Source organism: Zootermopsis nevadensis, unplaced genomic scaffold, assembly GCF_977971745.1.
Source record: "Zootermopsis nevadensis isolate Lab colony 2312 unplaced genomic scaffold, Znev_1.0 Znev_ptg000004l, whole genome shotgun sequence".
Lineage (NCBI taxonomy): Eukaryota > Metazoa > Arthropoda > Insecta > Blattodea > Termopsidae > Zootermopsis > Zootermopsis nevadensis.
Window position 1 is genome coordinate 3650083 of NW_028259136.1, and position 21134 is coordinate 3671216.

At 37.7% G+C, this 21134-nt stretch overlaps 1 protein-coding gene across 8 annotated transcripts in view; it reads left to right on the forward strand.

The window, feature by feature from the left end:
- The window catches only part of LOC110830836 (ATPase family AAA domain-containing protein 2), a 27574-nt gene continuing 6440 nt past the window's right edge, over positions 1-21134 (forward strand). The window contains exons 1-24 of one of the 8 annotated variants that reach the window (XM_022066155.2): positions 1-412; positions 540-708; positions 2257-2446; positions 5996-6252; positions 6461-6714; positions 7043-7145; positions 8217-8354; positions 8527-8689; positions 9393-9667; positions 9997-10145; positions 10359-10607; positions 11360-11572; positions 12392-12573; positions 12684-12882; positions 14569-14754; positions 15032-15167; positions 15672-15828; positions 16625-16810; positions 16928-17136; positions 17868-17987; positions 18774-18964; positions 19297-19540; positions 19737-19949; positions 20868-21040. In XM_022066155.2, the coding sequence (XP_021921847.1) occupies positions 323-412; positions 540-708; positions 2257-2446; positions 5996-6252; positions 6461-6714; positions 7043-7145; positions 8217-8354; positions 8527-8689; positions 9393-9667; positions 9997-10145; positions 10359-10607; positions 11360-11572; positions 12392-12573; positions 12684-12882; positions 14569-14754; positions 15032-15167; positions 15672-15828; positions 16625-16810; positions 16928-17136; positions 17868-17987; positions 18774-18964; positions 19297-19540; positions 19737-19949; positions 20868-21040 (4446 nt within the window). In that variant the 5' untranslated portion in view covers positions 1-322. Of the gene's footprint in view, positions 413-539; positions 709-2256; positions 2447-4346; positions 5123-5143; positions 5600-5995; positions 6253-6460; positions 6715-7042; positions 7146-8216; positions 8355-8526; positions 8690-9392; positions 9668-9996; positions 10146-10358; positions 10608-11359; positions 11573-12391; positions 12574-12683; positions 12883-14568; positions 14755-15031; positions 15168-15671; positions 15829-16624; positions 16811-16927; positions 17137-17867; positions 17988-18773; positions 18965-19296; positions 19541-19736; positions 19950-20867; positions 21041-21134 lie in introns of those variants that run through there. The other 7 variants (XM_022066156.2, XM_022066158.2, XM_022066157.2 and 4 more) reach the window with 7 other exon arrangements.

Here is a 21134-nt window from a genome sequence, read left to right on the forward strand (position 1 = left end):
GTGTGTTCGACCGAAAGGAAGGCAGTATCATTTGCGTTGGTTGCTATTGTTAGGATCATTTAAAATTTGGATCTGAGTGATGTATTACAACTGTGGTTTAGAGTGGTGAAATTGATACTTGAAATGACTATTTTCAGAATGGTAAAAGGTTATTTAGACCCAGTTGAAGATCAGTAAGTGAAAATTGACTTGTGTATTGTGCAACTTGCAACGGCCATTGAACTGGGAATTCGGAAGACTCAGAATCAAGAATGGTATTGATGTTGAAAAAAATTGTGGGTCGCAATATTTGCAACTCCTCAGTTTGGCTGTTCATGTGAAAATGGTGAAGACAAGAAGCTGCGACGTAAGTCAAGATTTGGAAGCAGCTATGCCTGTTAGAGACTTGTCCGTGAAAGAGGAGATCCTTGAGGTGAGATCCTTTTGTTTCTAAGCATTTTTGCTTCCATTCAGTTTTGCAAGCCTGTTTTTATAAACTTCAAAGCCCGTCATACCAAAGCAAAACTGAAAATGGATTATTTTACTGGATGTGGTTACAGGATGCCGAGAGTGGATCCAGTCAGCGGAGAACGGAAAAGGATGATTCCTACCCTCCGCAGTCTGGTTCTGGCTGGGGTCGTGAGTTACGCAACCGTTTTGTATTTAACAATAATGAGCGTGACCGGACCTCAACAGACTATACCTTACGCTCCCGTTACACAGAACAAGGTAGTCTTAGGCGTGGCACTAAAAGCATGTACTGACATGGTACTTTACTACTTTATGGCACAATTCCTTGGGATTGTGCTAGTCTTAAAACTAACTATTGTATTTCAAGGACTGAAATCTAGTTATGAGCATGGCTTTGTGTTTGTGAACTTCTTGGTATACATTGAATCACATTACTTTATTCAAATTTATTGAGATATCATAGCACCTATTAAAATGATGAAATGAATGTCATATGGACACCATTTTATGTGTCTTAAAAGAGTCTGTGCAAAGACTAGGCTAGGTTGGAGCGTTTGTTAATGTTGTGCACAGTCGTAGTGAGTAAAATGTACTGGTTGTTACTACTGTATTATCCCATATGATAACCAAACCATACATTCTATTCTCATCCATAGATGTGAATGGTCTGTGCCTTTCATTTCCTACATCACAACTTGAGCAGTTGGCTGAATGTGAGTCAGGCGTAGTTGAGGCAGGTGGAAGGAGGCATCAATGTAGTGAAATTCTATTATACCCTAATTATTACATATGTTTGCTTCTTATGCTGAAAATATTTTATACTGAAACTACTTACTGCAGCATTGTGTGTGGTCATTATGGTGAGAATGGTCATGGTGTCTGAAACCTCCTGTGTTAATTGTGGTAGTATTCTTCCATACTCAGTTTCTGTAGATGAAAAAGATGTACAAGAAAAGTAATGGAAGGTCTTGCATTTCCTGAATCTTTGAAGTGATTTCTAGAACCCAAACCTAAGATCAGTAAGCATTCCCATTTTTCTATTTGTCATCATCCAAGTGGGGTTGATGTTGAAAGATGACTGTCTTCTGGGTTGTTACTCCATGTAGTCTGGCAGAAGTTTACTGATGTTTCAGAGGTACTTGTTGCCTCCATCATCAGGATAATGAGTAAGCCATGCGAGTGGAAAGAGCTGGAGTTGTAGGGACCAGACAGGAAAGGAATAGCCTAATCCTAACCAGTGGGGACTGGTATCAGAATCAGGCAAGGATGTGTGAACCAATAGGAGTGTGTGGGCATGTCACAGCATGTGAAAGAGATAGGTCCAAGAAAGCATCCCTTTTAAGGGCCCCTCAGAGTTCGGCCGGTGGATCACTGTACATAAGGGAGGTGGGTGGTCGTGATGGAGGTGAAACAAGGATATTGGAAGGGAGCACTGGCCAGGGCCGGATGTACCCTGAAAAGGGCAGAGTAGTGGTTAGTGGCCCGGCTGGGACTAGTACTTCCCACTCGCACGGCTTACTCATCGCCCTGATAATGGAGGCCAACTCCGACTCCACAGCCCAGGATGCCATTGCATGGTGCAACAACACAGAAGACAGCCACCTTCATACTCATTGCCGTGAGAACTTAAAATCTCACTTAGACTGGCCATTCCTGTCTTTGTACCAGAAATTCCTTACTGTGACATCAAATCATACATTTTATTTTGCAATGAATATGTTTATATATTTTTTAAAAGAATACAGGTAAGCATATACATTGGAGAACTCTGATCCAGATTAGTAATTAGAGTATGCTTGTTTACAGTAGCAGTGGGTTCCCGTCGTCGGCATTTGCGCAGTTGCAGAGTGTCTGTCTCGCTTGATGAGAGAGGCCATATTTATGAAGAAGATGAAATGATGGAAGATTCAGATGATATTGCCATGTTTGAGGAGGCTGATGATGATGATGATGACGACGACGATGATATCTTTACACCTGTTAAAAGAAGAGAGAGGTAGGCTATAATTTCTTAACCCTGTCCCTGCCAGTGAACTAATTGAGTCAGTGAAGCAGGTTCTGCAAATTAGTGATGATTCAGTATGGACTAGTAAATGGGAGCAGGTTTTCTGTTTCAAGCAATTCTTAATGTTTAAGAGATTACATTCATGCTGAGTATTGATTTTAATCTCGTGTGTTTCTTAACTTGACACACGTATCACTTGTATTATTAAATTTTTAAAAAATATTGTGTCACTTGGCAGGTCAGGAAAATGGTCAGCTGTTCTTACAGTGTAATTTAGACCGTTTACAGTATGGATAGTTTTACGTGTATACTATGGTTCAAACATGGTGGTTTGTTGTGTCAAAAGAGACAGACACGGTAGACTTCTTCTTGAACTTGACTGCCATGCATTGTAAGCTAGAAAGTGACAGTTCTTGTGACCTAGCAACATTTAACAGTTTCCTCTTCTTACTTGAAAGTGATGCCTTAAAAACTAGGTTTGCTTGCAATTTATTTGTTTGGAGGGGCGGATATTTCTACCACTTCGTAATAATCTCTCTTTCATTCTACCCTGTCAGTGTAACCTCTGCTACTTGCATAATTTACTACAGCTTTTGGGTATGAAGTGGAAGTGTTTTTCCTGCTCTTTTCCTTGTGGTCTTCTTGACATCAATTTAAGGATCTGGATTGGTGCACAAAATTTGTACTTGTACATCACATGTATCATGTCATACATTAGCAATAGCATCTTTACATTGAAGTTTTCTGCATTTGTCTCTCTTGAGTTTTAGAGTTATCAAATTTTTTGGCTAATCTTTTCTTCCATTTTGGATTGCCCTATAGGTGTATGTTTATCTAAAAGTATCTTCATCAGTTTTGTGGTTAAGTTATTGAAATATATGTAGTGCTATTTCCAAAAATGGAGTTATTAAAATGTAAATACGTCTATACAGAAGGGTCATTCGGCAAAAAAGCATAACGAAGATGTGTAAATATGGACCAACAATGGTCAGCTTGCGTGCATTGTTGTTACCTAAGAAACTAATTGTTTCATCATCTGTTTACTCGGCATTGTTGTGTTACATTAATGTTGTCAACAGTCCACTTTCGTTATTGCGGAAAGAGCTGAGCTGTGAGTCGCTTGTAGAAGAAGTGCGTCGTAGACTAGATAATTTTGTGCTGGAAAAACGTTTTAGAATATCACAAGTACAAGTAAGGTAAAGTTTGTCCCGCTACGTGTGTACAGGCGCTTGGGGTGAGTGGAGGTATAGCTCCTGTCTTTCTTGACCTCGGCACTAGATGGGGGTGAGTGGTCAGCATCACGCCCCGGCTGGCTTTACCCCCGGGAAAGGACCCCCGGTACCCATTGTAGAGGAGGCTGGGTGGGCCCCAGAGCCGGTCTGGACACAGGGGATAGAGAAAAAATCCTTACATTAAATTACATTTTATTACATTACAATACATTACACTCAGCTACCACAGAGCCATCTTAAGCGTAACTAATTCAAGTTTAATAAGCAGTCTTAATCAAACTATTTACTAAGTTGTAAAGCATGTATAAAGGAAATATTTAGAATAAAGCTAATATATAAACTTCCTTTCATTGTATTTATTGCTGAAATATAATTTAAATACAGAGACGTATTTACGTCAGATTCTCCGGAACCGTGGTTCCACTGTCAATTTTTTGGGCAATCCATTTATAAAACTTGTCGTCAAGGAAGAGTGAAAGCTAATGTTTTTTATACTGTTGGGCAAAAGGCCATTTGTAGATCCCAAATTGTGCAAAAGAGTTTGAAACTTCTGTACTTTGTAGTTGAAACCCATTTTGTCACGTAAAGCTTTATATATATATATATATATATATATATATATATATATATATATATATATATTCCCCCATGTGAAGGTGTTTAATAAGACCACATGAGTTTCTCTGTGTTCACATTCAGATCTTGAATTCTGCCATGTAAATGTTTAGAAATATTTAAATGTATTAGGGAATAAGTTGAATAGGGATTTAAAAGTTGAAATGTATATAAATTTAATGGAGAATTTTTCAATTTCTTTGTATACAAGTTGAATAGGCAAATAAAAGTTGCCAGTAATAAATGTGGCTTATCTGCAAAGCAAAGAATTCCTTCATATAAACTATGTAGGCAAACTTTTCAGATAAGATGACAGGAACAACTTTTCCACATAAAAAGATTTTCCTACAATTCAGGCCATTCATTCCACACAAATTTATGGTTCTCCAATGATGTTATATCCATCCTTGCTCGCATATCCCTTCAGGGGAATTTATGACGAAAATTGTGGCAGTGTTGCTTAAGCCTGAGGCTCAGTAAGACACTGAGGAGAACTTTAAATTTTAATGCAAAGATTAAAATCACTAGTCACTTGTTTGTAATTGAAAGCCGGAACATGCCTGAAAAAACTACTGCACACATGCTTGTCCTGGCATCACTAAAGTCACCAGCTGAAACTTAATTTTGGAAAATATGCAACGTTTTGTTCAAAGCATTACTGAGACTGGAATTTTGTGTCTGTGTTCTTCGGTGTCAGCAGCAAAAGAGAGCAACCTGAGGTCTACACCAGATCAACTTAAAGAGGGCAGAAGGAAACAATGAATGGTTGCCATGGGTCATGTGATGCATCACATAAGGAAAGAACACACATCAGGCAAGGGTATGGTAGAGAAAAGGTGTGTGAAGTGAGCTGCTGAGGCCATGAGCTATTTGCTAGAAAGTGTGCATAGCTCGACATTAGTTTAACAAACATCTTCAATTTATGAAGGAACTTCTGCCTTGACTCAGCTTCACTTGTATAAAGTTTGTGCATTATTTTAGTGTTTTCCCATGAGCCGGGATAGCTCAGTCAGTATAGTGACTAGCTACAGGCTGGATGACTGGGGTTCGATCCCCGACGGGGGCAGAGGATTTTTCCTGTAGCCTCTGCATCCAGACCTGCTCTGGGGCCCACCCAGCCTCCTCTACAGTGGGTACTGGGGTCCTTTCCCGGAGGTAAAGCCGGCCGGGGCGTGATGCTGACCACTCACCCCCATCTAGTGCCGAGGTCAAGAAAAAGAGGAGCTATACCTCCACTCACCCCAAGCGCCTGTATGGCACGTAGCAGGACAATCTTTACTCTTTAGTGTTTTCCCAGGTACTGCTCTTTATTATTTCTATTGTTTTTGTAAGAGAAGCTTAAGATGGTGAAGCAAGTTAGGAGTAGATATCATATAATGAAGATCCTTGTTGATATGTACCTCATGCCTATCACCTTATCACTTTGGGATAGTGTAGAGGTTGTAGATTGGGCACAGCAGGAAATTCATACAGAATTATGCTGCTCAGAGAACTGATAGGGAGGTGGGAGGAATATAGTAAATTGTGTCTTAGAGAAATTGATTCAGAATATGTGAACTGGAATGAAGTATTCAAAGGATAATGTTCACTGGCTGACTTTGGTGTCAGTGGTATTGAACTGAAGTTCTGTTCCTAAAGAGTTGTTTTAAATATCTTGTTAAAGTTCTTGGGAAAAACTGTTTTGTTCCATCAGAGTTCGGAGACAAAGATCTCGTCGGCGAAATTTGAGGGCATCTCTGTCTCTCCGACAGAAGACAAGTTCAGCAGCTGATTCATCCAGAAGCCACCATGTGAATCATACTGGAGCCAGAACCAAACCAATGAGGACACATGCTTTGGAAGTTGAAGTAGAGGAGGAGGAGGAAGAAGAGGAAATTGACACCCAAGGAATAAATGGACATGATAGCAGCTCGGAGAAACACGATGCACATGACAACCAGGAAGGAGAAGGTAAGATTGATTTGTGCTGTGATATTTCTTTACTTCTGGCTGTATTTACATTTGAATGTACTAATGCAATATAATGACCATTTGCACTGAATAAATTCATTCATTGCCATATACGAGTTAAATGGTTTTAGTTAAGTTTAATGCCATGGAGGAGTATCCTTTCTGAGAAGCTGAACAGTTTTCTGAAAAGAGTACTCTCTTGTTTTAGGTGTACGTCGCAGCACACGTCAGCGGAAGCTGATTTATGACAACTTTAATACAAGTTGGATCCTAGGCACTCAGACTCTGCGTGGCTATCCTATGTTTCTGTCGGTGAAGGAACCTGTTGGGACACGAGTTGATAAGGGGCTTCGCCAAGAAGAGGTGGAGCAAGTGGGGCCTGGTGAGGAACAAGATGACGTAAAAGAGGTTCACAAGAAGCGACGCACATTGTCAGAGCTGGAACCTGCTGTTATTGATGATGTAAGTATATGAGCATTGTATGCGTTTGAATATAGTTCAGTTATTCAAGCCTGTTAAGGGATGTTTGAGAGAACTGGGTTTTGTTGTTGTGCTTGATGTACTTACATTGCTCATGCAGAAAGTTGTGTTAACAATGAATGCAATTTTTTAAACTAATTTATGTAATTTTCTAATCCATAATTTCTCAACCATTGCCCATGGTATGAGTTTAAGTTTACTGTGAGATTAAAAATTGGATTGATTTTTATTCTTTCAATGTTTGCCCTTAAAGCATAAATGTTGAGTTCATGTCTCCAACATTGTAATATATGTTGTATTGTTACTATAGGGATATGAGGACATGTATTCAAGAGTGAAACGACCTCGTCGACCTGTTCAAGGCATGATGTATTCTCCTCAGAAGAATAAACCACATCAGACGAAGCTCATGGGTGAATTTCAGTTTTATAGAACAAAGCTTTATGGTTGCATGGTGACCTTTTATTTGTGAACATAGTATAATGTAATAATGTATGTAAATATTGTAAATATTTTCTGAGTATCAGGAAGATGAAAATTACTTAATGGATAGCTTTATAATGTGTACTCTTAATGTAATGTTGTTAGCGTGATTAAGGCAAGGGAGGTTGGGTATGATGGGCATGCTTAGAGGAGATGTGAACAAGATTTTGATTGGAAAACCTGAAGAGAAAAAAGAAGTTGGGAGATGTAGGTATAGAAAGGCGAGTAATATTGAATATGATGTGAGGATGTGAACTGGTGCAGAATAGAGTTTAGTGGGTTTTTTATTATGGTAGTGAACACTAGGGTTTTATAAAGAGCAAGGAATGTCTTGACCAATTGACAATTATCACCATGAAAAAGATTCTGCATGATGGAGTTGTTTCTCTCATGCAGCATTGTCTCGCATATGTTGTTTAAAATTCATGGACCTCAGCAAAATAATAAATGTAGTGGGAATTTTCTGTAAGTGGATGGTTCTTCAGAAGGAAACATTGAAGGAATTTGTGGATCAGATGTATAATGAAAACTGCTTTAATTTTGTTGTTGATTGCATGATAAAGCACAGGACTTAATCAGAAGATTCTGTTTACTTTTCCCAATTAGATCTGTGCCTGATTTTTCTCTCAGTCAAAACTTGGTACGAATCAGTTGTAATAGTCATTCCGAGCTTTTGTTAAAGGAGTAACATAATCTACCTTATGAATGCTTTGACATTATAAATGGATTTTGTTGCTGAACCATGACATTAATGTTGGTAAGACATTCTCCATTGTAACAAAAGTATTACTTTCAAACTACTGCTATTGTTCAACACAGTTTATTTCTCATGATTTACTCATTTAACTTTATTTGTTGTTTAGTGTTATTTTCGATTCTCTACTGCAGCATTGTGTTGTTATAACAACAATATATTGTATAACATAACAGGACGTTGTGGTACAGGATTAATCAGTTACATTTTAATGCCTTAAAATATGTGCTGTTTTTAATTTACACAGATGGCAGTGAGGAAGAGCCCACTGAAACACAAAGTAGTCGCAGCTCAACAGATGATGAAAGTGGAGCTGATGGGCCCACAGGAAAATACCATCTGCGAAAGACAAAACCAACAGTTGATAGATTCCAGGCCAATGTTGGTAAGTTTTCTCTATACTTCTCTGATAAAGCAGTTATATGAAGATTATGTGACTTTTAGAGATCCCAGGAATTAAAACTAATAACACGCTGCATGGTAATGCTGCGACTTATGCATTGTATGTTCACAGGATAGAAACTACTTAGTGCCCTAATTGAGTCTGTATGTTATAGATCCTCCACGCCGTTCATCACGAATTCTACGTTCGGTATTGTGTAGTTCTGTCAGGCGGCGTCGTCACCACGGCCCAGCGCGGGATGCCAGCTCTTCTAGCAGCAGTGATGAAGAAAGGTTTGATAGAAAGAAAAATAAGGGACGTACGAAGACTCGTAACAGGTGCATACTCTTTTGTGAATGCTTATAATATGTTGGATTTGTAGTCAGTTTGATTTGTGTAGTCATAATTTTTGCCTCTGTAATGTATCAGATTTTATTTCTGAATTATTTTTAACAATGGGAATAGCTGTACTTCTAAGACATCATATTTATCCAACTAGAAGCTGGCCTGAAATATGACAATCTCCCTTCACAGTAAGAGTGTAATAGAAAAATATTTTTATTATGGCTTGTCCAGAAAGATAATGTCAAGCACAACTGGAACTTATTTTCCCCAACTCTTCATATTCGCCCATTCAGTGTCCACAAAATCTTTTCTGATCAGCTGATTAATCTGATTAAATTAAGTGGTTAATAGAAGCATGAGAGAACTAGAGACTGTTGGTAAGTTGATGACATGCAAGTAGTTTGAAGTGTGCAGGTAGAATAACTTAATTAAGGTTTCTTTCCAGTTAGACCTCAAAGAAAGAAATACGTTGGGAGAATTATACTAAGTTTATAAACTAAAACTTGCAATAAGTAACAGAATATGTACATGTACTATATAGAAAATATATATAATATTTGAAGCTTAATTTTTACTTTGGGTTTAAAAAAGTTAATGGTATAAGATTGTAAATTTTAAAGTAAACCAGAATTTAATGAATTAATTACTTTAGAGTGTTCTTCATTGCAGCTTTAATTCAGATATTGACATTTTCAGTATCAGGTGTCTGCCACTGAACTTCAATGCAACTGCTATTCCAGCTTCAAGCAATCATGCACGTGGTCCTGTAGACCATAAACAGATTGTATCAACGTTAGCTGATGTAGACCCAATGTCACTTGACCGTAGTATCAGGTTTTGTCATGTGGGTGGACTTGAAAGCCACATTCGCTGCCTTAAAGAGATGGTTGTGTTTCCAATGCTGTACAGAGAAGTGTTTGAAAAGTTTCATATCCAGCCTCCCAAAGGAGTTCTCTTTCATGGACCACCAGGTTTGTTGATTTCATCTAATGACTTATGAAAGGAAAGAATTGGCACTTTTTTCTCACACTTGACATACACAGTCCTTGAATTCATCCATAAATTCACATATTTCTTAAAATATGGTGTGCACATCTTATTCATTATCTCCATAAAGTAGCAGACAAATTACACGGATTAATGTTCTTCTGGGTTTTGATGCCATGTAGACTTGATGCCAATGTTTTGGAGAAGCACACTGTCTCGATTTTCAGGGCTGAGTCTACAAAGTGCTAAAACCCAGATCATCATCGTCATCCTCACTGCCATTAAAACATCAATAAATTGATTTCTGACATAGGTACTGGTAAAACACTTATTGCTCGAGCCCTGGCAAATGAGTGTAGTCAAGGGGATCGTAAGGTGTCCTTTTTCATGCGGAAAGGGGCTGATTGCCTGAGCAAATGGGTTGGAGAGTCTGAACGTCAGCTGAGATTGTTATTTGAACAGGTACAGTAGTGGTTTGGAATATTACATAAAGGATGAAGTCACAGTTGTGAAATTGTATGTTGTTTTGTTGCAGATTTTTAAAATGATAAACTGTATCTTGTGTTTATGTGTGGTGTTTTATTGTCTAGTGGTTTATCCTTTCCAGTTTATAATATCATTGTAAGTTTAGAAGGTCTTGTGTACACTTGAAGAACAACTGTTTGCATTTATCAGGCTTATCAGAAGCGTCCATCTATAATTTTCTTTGACGAAATTGATGGCTTGGCTCCAGTAAGATCATCAAAGCAGGACCAGATCCATGCAAGTATTGTCTCTACTCTCCTTGCTCTAATGGATGGGCTTGACAACAGAGGAGAGATCATTGTCATAGGCGCAACCAATCGTATTGATGCCATAGATCCAGCATTGCGGCGGCCTGGTCGTTTTGATCGTGAATTATACTTCCCTCTTCCTGCCAAAAAGGTAAGAGGTAATGTTCTGTAATGCGTACTTTTCACAAAGCTGGTATTGTTTCAACTATTATGAATCTTTTACAGATTTGATTTTAATAACATTTATATTATAATAAATTTTGGCTTGGAGATGAAGAAGAAACCAGTGAAGTGTTATGTATGGAGCAGAGACTTGGACACTAAGGAAGAAGGAACAGAAATACCTGGAGAGTTTTGAAATGTGGTGTTGGAGAAGAATAGAGAAGATCAGGTGGATGGATCGAGTGAACAATGAAGAAGTATTGAGGAGAGTCAACGAGCAAAGAAACATTCTGCAGGCGATTACACGAAGGAAAGGTAACTGGCTGGGACATATTATGAGAAGGAATGGATTACTGAGTGATATCATCGAAGGCCAGGTTGAAGGAAAGCAAGAACTAGGAAGAAGACTGATACAGATAACTGATGATCTCAAGCAAGGAAAGAAGATGATGTTTCAGGAATTAAAACGAGAAGCTGAGAATAGGGAAAACTGCCGAACTCTTTTTGGGCAGAACAGTGGACCTGTCGTCAGACAGAACACTAAATAAAAAAATAATAAATTTATTTTTTATAACATTTTATGCTTTTTGAATCTCTCATTCCCTTTACATCACCTATTTTGTGGATACAGTGCTGTTCATAAAAGCCTTCCTCTATACCGGTGGTACTGTCTTAATAGACTATACTTTTAACATTGCACTTTTACTGATTTATAGAATTGATTTTTTTTCTTTTTGGCAGGAGCGCCAAGAGATCTTACGAATTCATGTAAGCCAATGGGAACAACCTCCCAGTGCTGGTTTGTTGAGTCACCTGGCAGAACAAGCAGTTGGGTATTGTGGCTCAGACCTTAGAGCACTTTGCTCTGAAGCTGTAATTCAAGGTCTCCGAAGAAGATATCCTCAGATTTATAAGTCCTCTCAGAAGTTGCTCCTTGACCCCAATGCTGTCAAGGTGAGCAATTTCATAGAACATATAGTAATTGTGTTGACAGGTGTTGTTAGTGCTACAAGAAGATTAGACTCTTAAGCAGCCCATCCACGTATGAGTCTGGCTTGCGAGTCCAGTTCGGCTCAGGATCCATTGAGCCAAACTCGTTTGTGAGTGGGGTGTCACGAGCCGAGTCTGCTATGCATGTGTGGTGAAATATATCCAAGCCCGGCTCATGAGTCAAGCTCGCCGAGCCAAACTCGCAAGTCAGACTCATACGTGAATGGGCCGCTTCAAGGCTGTGCTGGCAGCAATTATAATTCACAGGATTTCATGTAGGATTTGAGGTTTTCATGGCAATGAGTCTGAAGATGGGCGTCTTCTGGGTTGTTGCGCCACGTAGTGTGGTAGAAGTTTACACCAGACTACACAACAACCCAGAAAACATTCATCTTCACAGGATTTCAATTTAACATTTTAAAAATGTTAATATATTTGTATTACAGCTGGCCCTTTTGTCACATCTGTGAATATCTTTGGTATCTCCTTCAAATTAACACTGGGGTCACATTGGAACAACATATTTCAAACATAATTTGGTCATCTTATGTTCACTTTATAATACTTTATGCAAGCTTTGGGTTTAAAATGAATAAAACAGGATATGAAAACACGATTAAATGCTTATTAGAATTTATTTATATTGTGAATTCCTGTTCTTTGGGGTTGGATTGTGTGTCATTGTCATGGTTTTTCTTGTCTTCATGTATTTTTTGTTGTGCTGTTGAAATAGGTGCCACATATACTTGTTGCTGTATTTACTGTTAACTTTGCTTTCACTAGGTTGAAAGAGTTGATTTCATCCGAGCTAGGTGTCACATTGTGCCTGCTTCACATCGAGTTATGCCAAATGCAGGCCGAAAGTTGTCTGCTTTTATTGAACCATTGCTGAAGAAACCTCTTGATCATGCAATCCGTTCATTGAAAGAATCATTTCCACAGGGCATATCACGTTCAGTTGCCAGGTAACTTACTGTTTCACTTCTTAAAAAATACATTCTGAATATCACTTGTAGCGAGTACTGTTCCACTACACAAATTGAATTAACTATATGTTTATATCTGTTTTTTACAGTAACTCAAAAATAGTGGGAACTTCTAGAACCATTCATAGACCACGTCTGCTGTTGGTTGGTTCAAGTCCCAGACAAGGTCAGACGTCACATCTTGGACCATCTCTTCTGCACCATATGGAACATGTGGCTGTTCACACTCTTGATCTGTCATCTCTGTTTGAGGTGTCAGGAAGAACTCCTGAAGAAGCATGTATTCAGGTATGAGAGGTGTGCTATATTGAATACTTTTAATTTTTCTGAATTGGTTCAGAGGAATACTTGGAAGGTGCCATAAAATACGCTGTAACAGCTTCATTGTGTATCTTGTTCATTACTACATAACCTCAGTTGACGCAGGACTTTAAAGTAATTGAATAACTAACAGTAACAATAAAATGAGATTAATCTGAAAAGTTCTTGATTTTAATTGTCTTTATTCTCAGTGAGATCACAGATTTTCATGGCACTGAATATGAAGATGTCTTTCGGGATATTACGCTTTGTAGTCTGGTAGAAGTTTATCAACATTACAGAGGTGTGTGCTGCTTCTGAAACATCAATAAACTTTGCCAGACTACGCTGTGCAACATCCCAGAAGACAACTTCATCTTTATTCTCCTTTTAAAGGAACATTCTTTTCAATATTGTTATTCTCATTATGTAATTTCTTGAATATACAGTGAAACCTCTATCCATCGTTCCCGGAACTATCGTTTTCCCGGATGCATCGTCCGTTTTGTTCGGTCCCGAATACATCCCATATAAAATAATGTTACATTTTCCCGCTTCTATCGTTCCTCGAACTATCGTTTTATCGCATCGATCGTTCAAAAATCTTAGTCCCGGCCCACAATTTTCCCGCAATGATCGTTTCTGAGAATTTAAAATGCTGGGTTTTGAGATAAATTAATACCGAAAGACGCACAATGTTTTTGGAATACGCAGTAGCGGTAACCTGTTATGTCGCCCAACCAGCACATTCTTTTGGAATGAGGGGTCAGCGGTGCAGGGGTGATAGTTGGAGTGAATGGCGGTGCTCATTGTCAGAAATTTTGAGTTTAATTAGGGTGCACTCATATTTCATTCGAGCGATGCCAGATGGCATGTGCAGTGTGAATTTCTTCACAAATGCTTTTATTACAAGTACAAAGGAAAGGCTGGCGGCACTTTTCATTCTTCTGGTTCATCTCGTTTCCAGCGGTTCAGGGTCTTCTACAGCTACGTTTCGTTGAGTTCGTCAGTAATAGTATTTCCATTCTTCCTGTTATTGTTCGCGAAGGGGGTGGGAGTGGTGAGGAAGAGGACGAATGCGAGCCCGAAGCTTTGCCGAGTTTTGCCGAAGCACACCCTGCATTGGCGAAAGTGAAGTCGTTCTTTTATGCGCTTAATATTAGTGAACGTGACGAGGAAAACATTTTGAACGTGGAAAGTGCTCTGTTTGGTCTAAAACGTAAAGTTTCGACAAACCAGTTGTCCATTAAAGACTTTTTTGGTAAAAAGAAGTAACTTTGAAAGAGAAACATTGTTTTTTTTAAATTTTTAATGCTTTCCCGCATCTATCGTTTTCCCGCATTCATCGTTTTTATTTCCCATCCCCGCCGAAAACGATGAATCGAGGTTTCACTGTATTTTCTTGTTTTCTTAATTCTCTCACTTTTGGTCAAGTTATGTATGTTAGGAGACTGTGCATTACCCAGTAATAACACTATTGTGTGTTGATGTATTTTATTGTGTGAACATACTTTTGAGTGTGTTTTTTATACAAGGTGAGGTGTCATTCTTTATTGTGACTTGCTTACGAGAGAAATAAGATCTGATGACATAGTGCACTGGAGTCAGCAAAAGAGACAGTATTCTGTAATATTTTATTTTTTTATATTGAACTTTTATTATATACTTTGACAGATTTTTCAAGAGGCTCGTCGTAATCTGCCATCAGTAATATACGTTCCTGCAATTGCTCAGTGGTGGAGTTTGGTTCCAGAGACTCTTCATGCAGTATTTTTGTCACATCTCTGCAAATTGGATCCAAGTGCACCAATTTTACTTATTGCAACAGCTGATGTTCCATATAATGCTTTGCCTAATGAGGTGAGTTGTAGTGTGTGTGTGTGTGTCATTTTTGATTGTGTATTTGGATTTGGATTTCAAGATATGGCTTGTTCTTTTGTTTGCAGTAAGAACATGTTGAAAAGGTTCCTAGGACTTCTCATTAATTTTTATTTGAGACACTTTAATAAAATTTATCTTCATCCATTGTCACATAAATCATCTTTAACATTAGCCTGGATCTTATTACATATTACCTTGAAAGCAAAGCACTGTTATGTTAAATTGCTACAGTGTTCCCTTCATTTTTGATATATAGGTTCGCTCACTGTTTAGTGAGTATCGAGATGAGGTGTTAGTTATGCAAGATCCACCTGCAAGTGACAGGGAATCATTTTTCAAGCCATTATTCATAACTGAAGCTGTTCGTCCACCAAAGGAGCCTCGGAAAGTGTGTAAGTTAAAATTTTTTGTTGCGCCACAGAAACTGCATTGATTCAAGATTATAATGTAATGTGAAGAAATAAAGTGTGACGATTAAGCACTTTCTTAAGTTTGGAGACTTCCATGCGAAGAAGGAAGCATTCTTTGTCTTTTATTCTGCTTAGAAATGCTGAATTCTTTCTCCTGTTGCACTGTATAATTATGTTTTAATCCCAAAGGATGTTGGGGGAACTGGGTTAGGAGATGTGCATCAGATTCATCTTACTCAGGATAATGATTGGTGGTGGACTATTGTGAACATGGTAATGATCTTTGTGTTCCATAAAAGATGGTAAATTTCTTAACTAGCTGACCCTACTATTAGCTTCTCAAGAAGGGCACTGCTTTGACAAGGTAGTTTAGTTACATATATGTTGTAATAGTTTTGCAGACTGGTGAATGTTTGTTAGCTTCCTCATTATGATATTAGTGCTTGAACTGGTTATAGTAATGGTATAGTTTTTTTTATTCTATAGCCGATCATCTTGAAGAACTCCCTTTAGCTCCTCCTCCAGAGCCTCTAAAGCTGACTGAAGAAGAACTAAAAGCCTTATATGAAAAGGAAGAAGCCACTCTGAGAGAGTTGCGAATATTTTTACGTGAAATATGTGCAAAGCTTGCACGCAATCGTCAGTAAGTGTAATTTACTGCTAGTTTCATGATGTTATGTTTGTTGTGCAAAGCTTGCTATGGGTTTTGTTTCCTTTGCTTGTCCATAATACTGGTATATTTAGTAAGTACACTTTAAGCACTGTTGTTGGAATGAGAATAGTGTATCTTTATAAAAACTGATTTAACCACCACTTCCACACAAAATCCAAATAGAATCTTCATATCAAATCAGTACTTTTTAATTGAAAGAACAGGTGAGGTCTGTGATTTAATTGTCATTATTGCAGTATTTAATAAATGCTCAGAAAATATACATTGAAACTGCTATAGAATACATATAACAAGAACTTTACTATAGCAAGAAGATTATTGGCAGTGTCAGTTCCTTAATGTTGCTTGGGAAATTTCGAAAAACAAGAGCATCATTTTAATGAACAGTGTATAACTAGCAACTACTTCTGTAATGTGAATTTTGCACCAAGTGTACTTGCAGTTTTACTTGTGAAGCTATTTATATATCATTATGTATATTCAGTATTTTACATTATGAAATCCTGTATTTTGTGTTTTCGTGGTTTTACCATTAATTTTTAATATTTCAGAAGGATGGTCAAAAACATACTGAAAATGAGTGTCACTGTATTTTTTTGCCAGAGATAAAGTCAATTACTGAGCAAAATAACTGAATGGCCTAACCTTCATGTGAAGCCAAGTTTTAAATATCTTATAATTCAGAATTACTAAGATCCAGTAGAATGAAGTTTGCTTGGTTGTAATAATATTTACTATTAACTGATATATTTCTTGTATATTAAAGGTTCTTCATGTTCACAAAGCCAGTTGATATCCAAGAAGTGCCAGATTATTTGACCATCATAAAGCAACCAATGGACTTGGAGACAATGATGACAAAAATAGATCTACATCGATATGTGTGCGCTCAGGACTTCCTTGATGATGTTGACTTGTTATGTCACAATGCACTGGAATATAATCCAGACAGGTATGCTTGTGGTTACAGTGAAAATTATGTTTGGGGACAACTGAAATTAAACCAGTTATTATTTTCCTGTAGCATGTTTCAAAACCGTGAGTGATTTCTTTACCTTCTGTATTACAGAGATCCTGCTGATAAGTTGATTCGTCACCGTGCCTGTTCTTTACGTGATACTGCATACACTTTAATAAAAGCTGAGATGGATTCTGACTTTGAAGAACAGTGTAAAGAGATATCTCGAGCAAGGAGACATCGGGCTGAATCTCCATCCAGGTTTGCACCTGAATTTGTGCGCACCAAACCATGGGCTTCTCAAGTAGCTCCAGATGAAGGTTAGGTTTATGGGCTATTCCTTTGCTTGTCTACCATGTTTACGAAGTAAAACGATTTGTACAGTTAAGATTTAATTTACTTATTTTTAAGTATTTAACCATTTATCCCTGAGAGACGGTCTGTGCATATCCTAATAAACTTTTCGTTAGTTAGAGGGAGATATGTTCTGCATGTGTTCTCTGCTTTATACTGCTTTCATGTATTTTAAATTTTAGTCTTGTTCACATCCATTTGGTGTGCCTAATAAAATTGCTCTGTCTGTCCATCCATCCATCCATCTATCTATTTATCTGTATACAAATCTTTGCTTGAGAACAGCTGAATGGATTTTAATTCAATTTAATGTTTGGAAGGTTTAGGAAATGTTAACCAATTCCAGTTTTCATTGAAATTTGGCAACAATATATAGCCCTTCATTTGAAGATCTACATGTTTTTCTGAACTATGGTTAGGTGATGATGTTTTCACAGTGACTAATTAGAATTTGACCCTTGTGAATTGTGTAGGGAATTCCCCATCTGTGGTTAGCATACTGGGATGTTTATTCTGAAGCATCACCAAAAAGGGCCCAAGTGGCATGCAAACCAGTATACCACCAGAGCGGCCCTTCAAGATTTGTGGCCGCACTTGGGATGAAATAGCTTCACTGTATATTAAGGGAGCAGAATGGTACTGCAGAACTTCAAAGCATTAATGTGACATTATGTACCTATACTTCTGTTGTGCTTAGGTGAGTCTCAGAAAAATGCAGTGTTATCCAAAGAATCACAGGGAGTAGCAACCAAAGAGGAAGAAGCAAAGTCAGTCAACCAAACAAGTGTCCCCACATGTGGTACAAATGGGAGTCCAGGTATGCAAATTATGCATTTGATTTGCAAAATTTGAGGCTCTTGCAGCAATAAAGATATCCATGATGGTGATCTGGGTTGTGATGCTGTGTGGACCTGTGGGTTGGTATCAACATTTCAGAGGTACCTACTGCTGCTACTAAGGGCAAAAGTATGGAGTTTTGGGAAGTGGGTGGTTTTATGTAGCGTTAGAAGAATGAGGCCAAGGGGACTGGCGAGTGAGAACTTAGGAATGAGGACAAATGTAAATGGTTCAGGTCATTGGTTTACCTTACATACTACAGGATGGAATACACGCACGAACCATCTTCTAACCCAGCATGGAGAATTTATATGAATTTAAATAACCTGAAAATGGAGGACACATTGCTTTAAATTTACAGAAAATATATGCATCTACTAAAACAACTGTAACATTGCAGTTTTAATAAAATTTGTGTTGACTAGGACAGCCCTGTAAATCTGCAGAATATGTGGATGTGATTGACATTCATGTAGTAATTCATCTTTGTGTGACTCAAAACAGTGATCCATATCCCCATTAGCACAACATAAATTCAAAATGGTAATAAATTATGGTTATTTGGGCCACATTGTTCTCACCCCTGTTTAGAGAGAAGTGTTTACAGTTTGTATAAAAAAAAGATTACAAGATAATTGAATTAATTTTTTCTGTAGTTTGTAATGTTAAATATAATTTGATACGTTATCTTTTATATTGTAGTTACATGATTCTGCTATTTTTTATGTATTTAATACATGATAGCGTTTTTCTCTCAAATCAACAGGAATGAGGAAACGTGTTTGGAAATTTGGGGGCAGTGGGAGTGAGAATTCCCGCCCTAAGAAGCGACGGACTTGGGCAAGAGGTTTTATCAAGGCCAAGAACAAAAAAATGTCTATGCGTAGAATTGTGTCTTCATTTCCACCTCATGCTTCCAACCATACAGCCTCCCCTTCATCAACCAATGCCTCAACTGTAAGCATATTTAAAACACTAAATTATGTAATGTCCTAAGATGTTATCCTTTTATGCATTATTTGAACAAATCGCATAAAACAAATGCATACTATGAACGTGATATTTAAGAGCAAATATGGTATTGCGCATCACCATAAAACAAAAATGTTTACAGATACATATTTTTGGTAACTAGTAGTCGTCATTAGAACCACTGAATCCTGAAATTATTATGTTAGAGAAATGTCAATTTGAAAGAATTTTTGAAGTTGGGCTTTTAAAACTGAATCTCATAAGAGATAACATGTTCATGGTTTGAGAAACTAGTTGTGAAATTCTGCTGTTTCTAGGAGTCAAGTTGTGCATCCCTGATGCAAGATACAAGCTCACAGGGACACAAGGAAGATCGAGGACCTTGGAGAATAGATGATGCGTTTCAAGATGCCAGCAAGGAGTTTAATACCAATGATAGCAATCTCTCAAAGAATTGTCTGCTTGTAGTTAATGGTGAACATCTGAATAGTACAGCAAGTCCTACTTTGTTTGCTGATGTTGCCCTGGCAAAGACAGAGTCGTCAAATGAAGAGAACCAAGGTACAAACATTACTGGTATCAGTAATAAGCATTGAATGGGGTACAACATATGCTGTTATGCTGCTCTTGGATGCAACTACATTTTTGTTTAAAAACAGTATGTCTATAAATTGATGTGAAAGATTATGTTGACACTTTTTATTTAGGAAACCCTGTATTACATGACACAAAGTTCTGAAAATGTATTTTGTTTTAGATGTTTCTCAGACTCTGAATCGATGTTTGACACCAATGTCTTCCCACTGCCAAAGTATCTCTGAGTCATTTATTGAAGATACCCTGAATGATAATGATGCTGCTGATGATTTAATCAGCTTTTGTGATGGTGCTAGTCAAGATGATGCTGGTGAAATAGTCAGCAAGCAATGTATTAGTGTTCTCAGTAGTCAATATGTAGAGAAACAGACTGGTAAGTTAAATTAAAGGTTCGAGAAGATGGTGCCGTGTTGATTTTTTATTAAAAGAATTTCATTTCAGAGACTGGACTCTGTATCCATCCTAGGGACTAGAGCTAGTCCATATTATCAGGAGGTAGGGAATGGCTGTATTGATTGGGCCCAACAGAGTAGGTTTTATCTGATGATCGAGACAGTCCAGTCTCCAGAACGTTGTATTTATAACAGCAAATCAAGATGGCAGACAATGTCCAGAGAGTTCATTGTTTTAAGACTGGAAAGTATATTTTTAAAATTTAATCCTTATTCAATCTGCTCTAATTTTTGAAATGTCTTGATCAAGGCATATAATTCTTTGATATGTTGCTTTCTGATTTCAGGGTTTATCAGTACTTTTTCATTCTGCCCCCCCCCCCCCCCCCCCCCCCCCCCCCGCCCGTGAGGTTAGTTTCATCCCTCTCTTGAGGCATACATTGTGGGTCATATAGGCAAGGTTACCTGATAAGGATAATTTGCTGTGGCTTAACTCTGCCAGTTAGGGGATGGGAATACTGGCTATTTCATGACTCTCTTATTACTATACATGTTATACTCTTGTTATAAATGCTTTTGCTGTGTTTTTACATGTCTGCAGTGTCATTTCAGTATTAGAAGCATCAGTTTTCTCTCTTTATTGAACGATTTCAGCCCTACAAAGTAAGATGAACTGAACTAATATATGGATATCTAGTATCATTTCTTAATGTTGTTAAATATGAGGCAGTTTTCTGGAATTGTAATAAATCAGATTTTAACTATTTATGGAAGTACTGAATAAATGAGGAAATGATGGTCTAAAAAATGTTAAGGAAGAACATTATTTGAAGGAGTTAATTTACTGTGTTCTTTTGCCTTCCTAAAAGTGCAGAAATGTTTATTGTAATATTTCTCAGATCTAGGTACAAGAACAATAGAAATTGATGTGGATGAGCTAAAGCACTTACTGGCTAGAGCTGTGAAGATAACAAAGCATTGTCAAGTGGAAACATTAGTTGAATTATACATTCAGCTAAACAAATGTGTGATCAGGCATAGTAAGTTGTGGACCAGAACATCACTACCTCAGGTAAGATGTCACAGAATTATGAAACCCGATGGATGTAATTTCTTGCTTGTAGTTTGTAGTGTATTGTATCAGTGAAATAATTTTGATATGATTA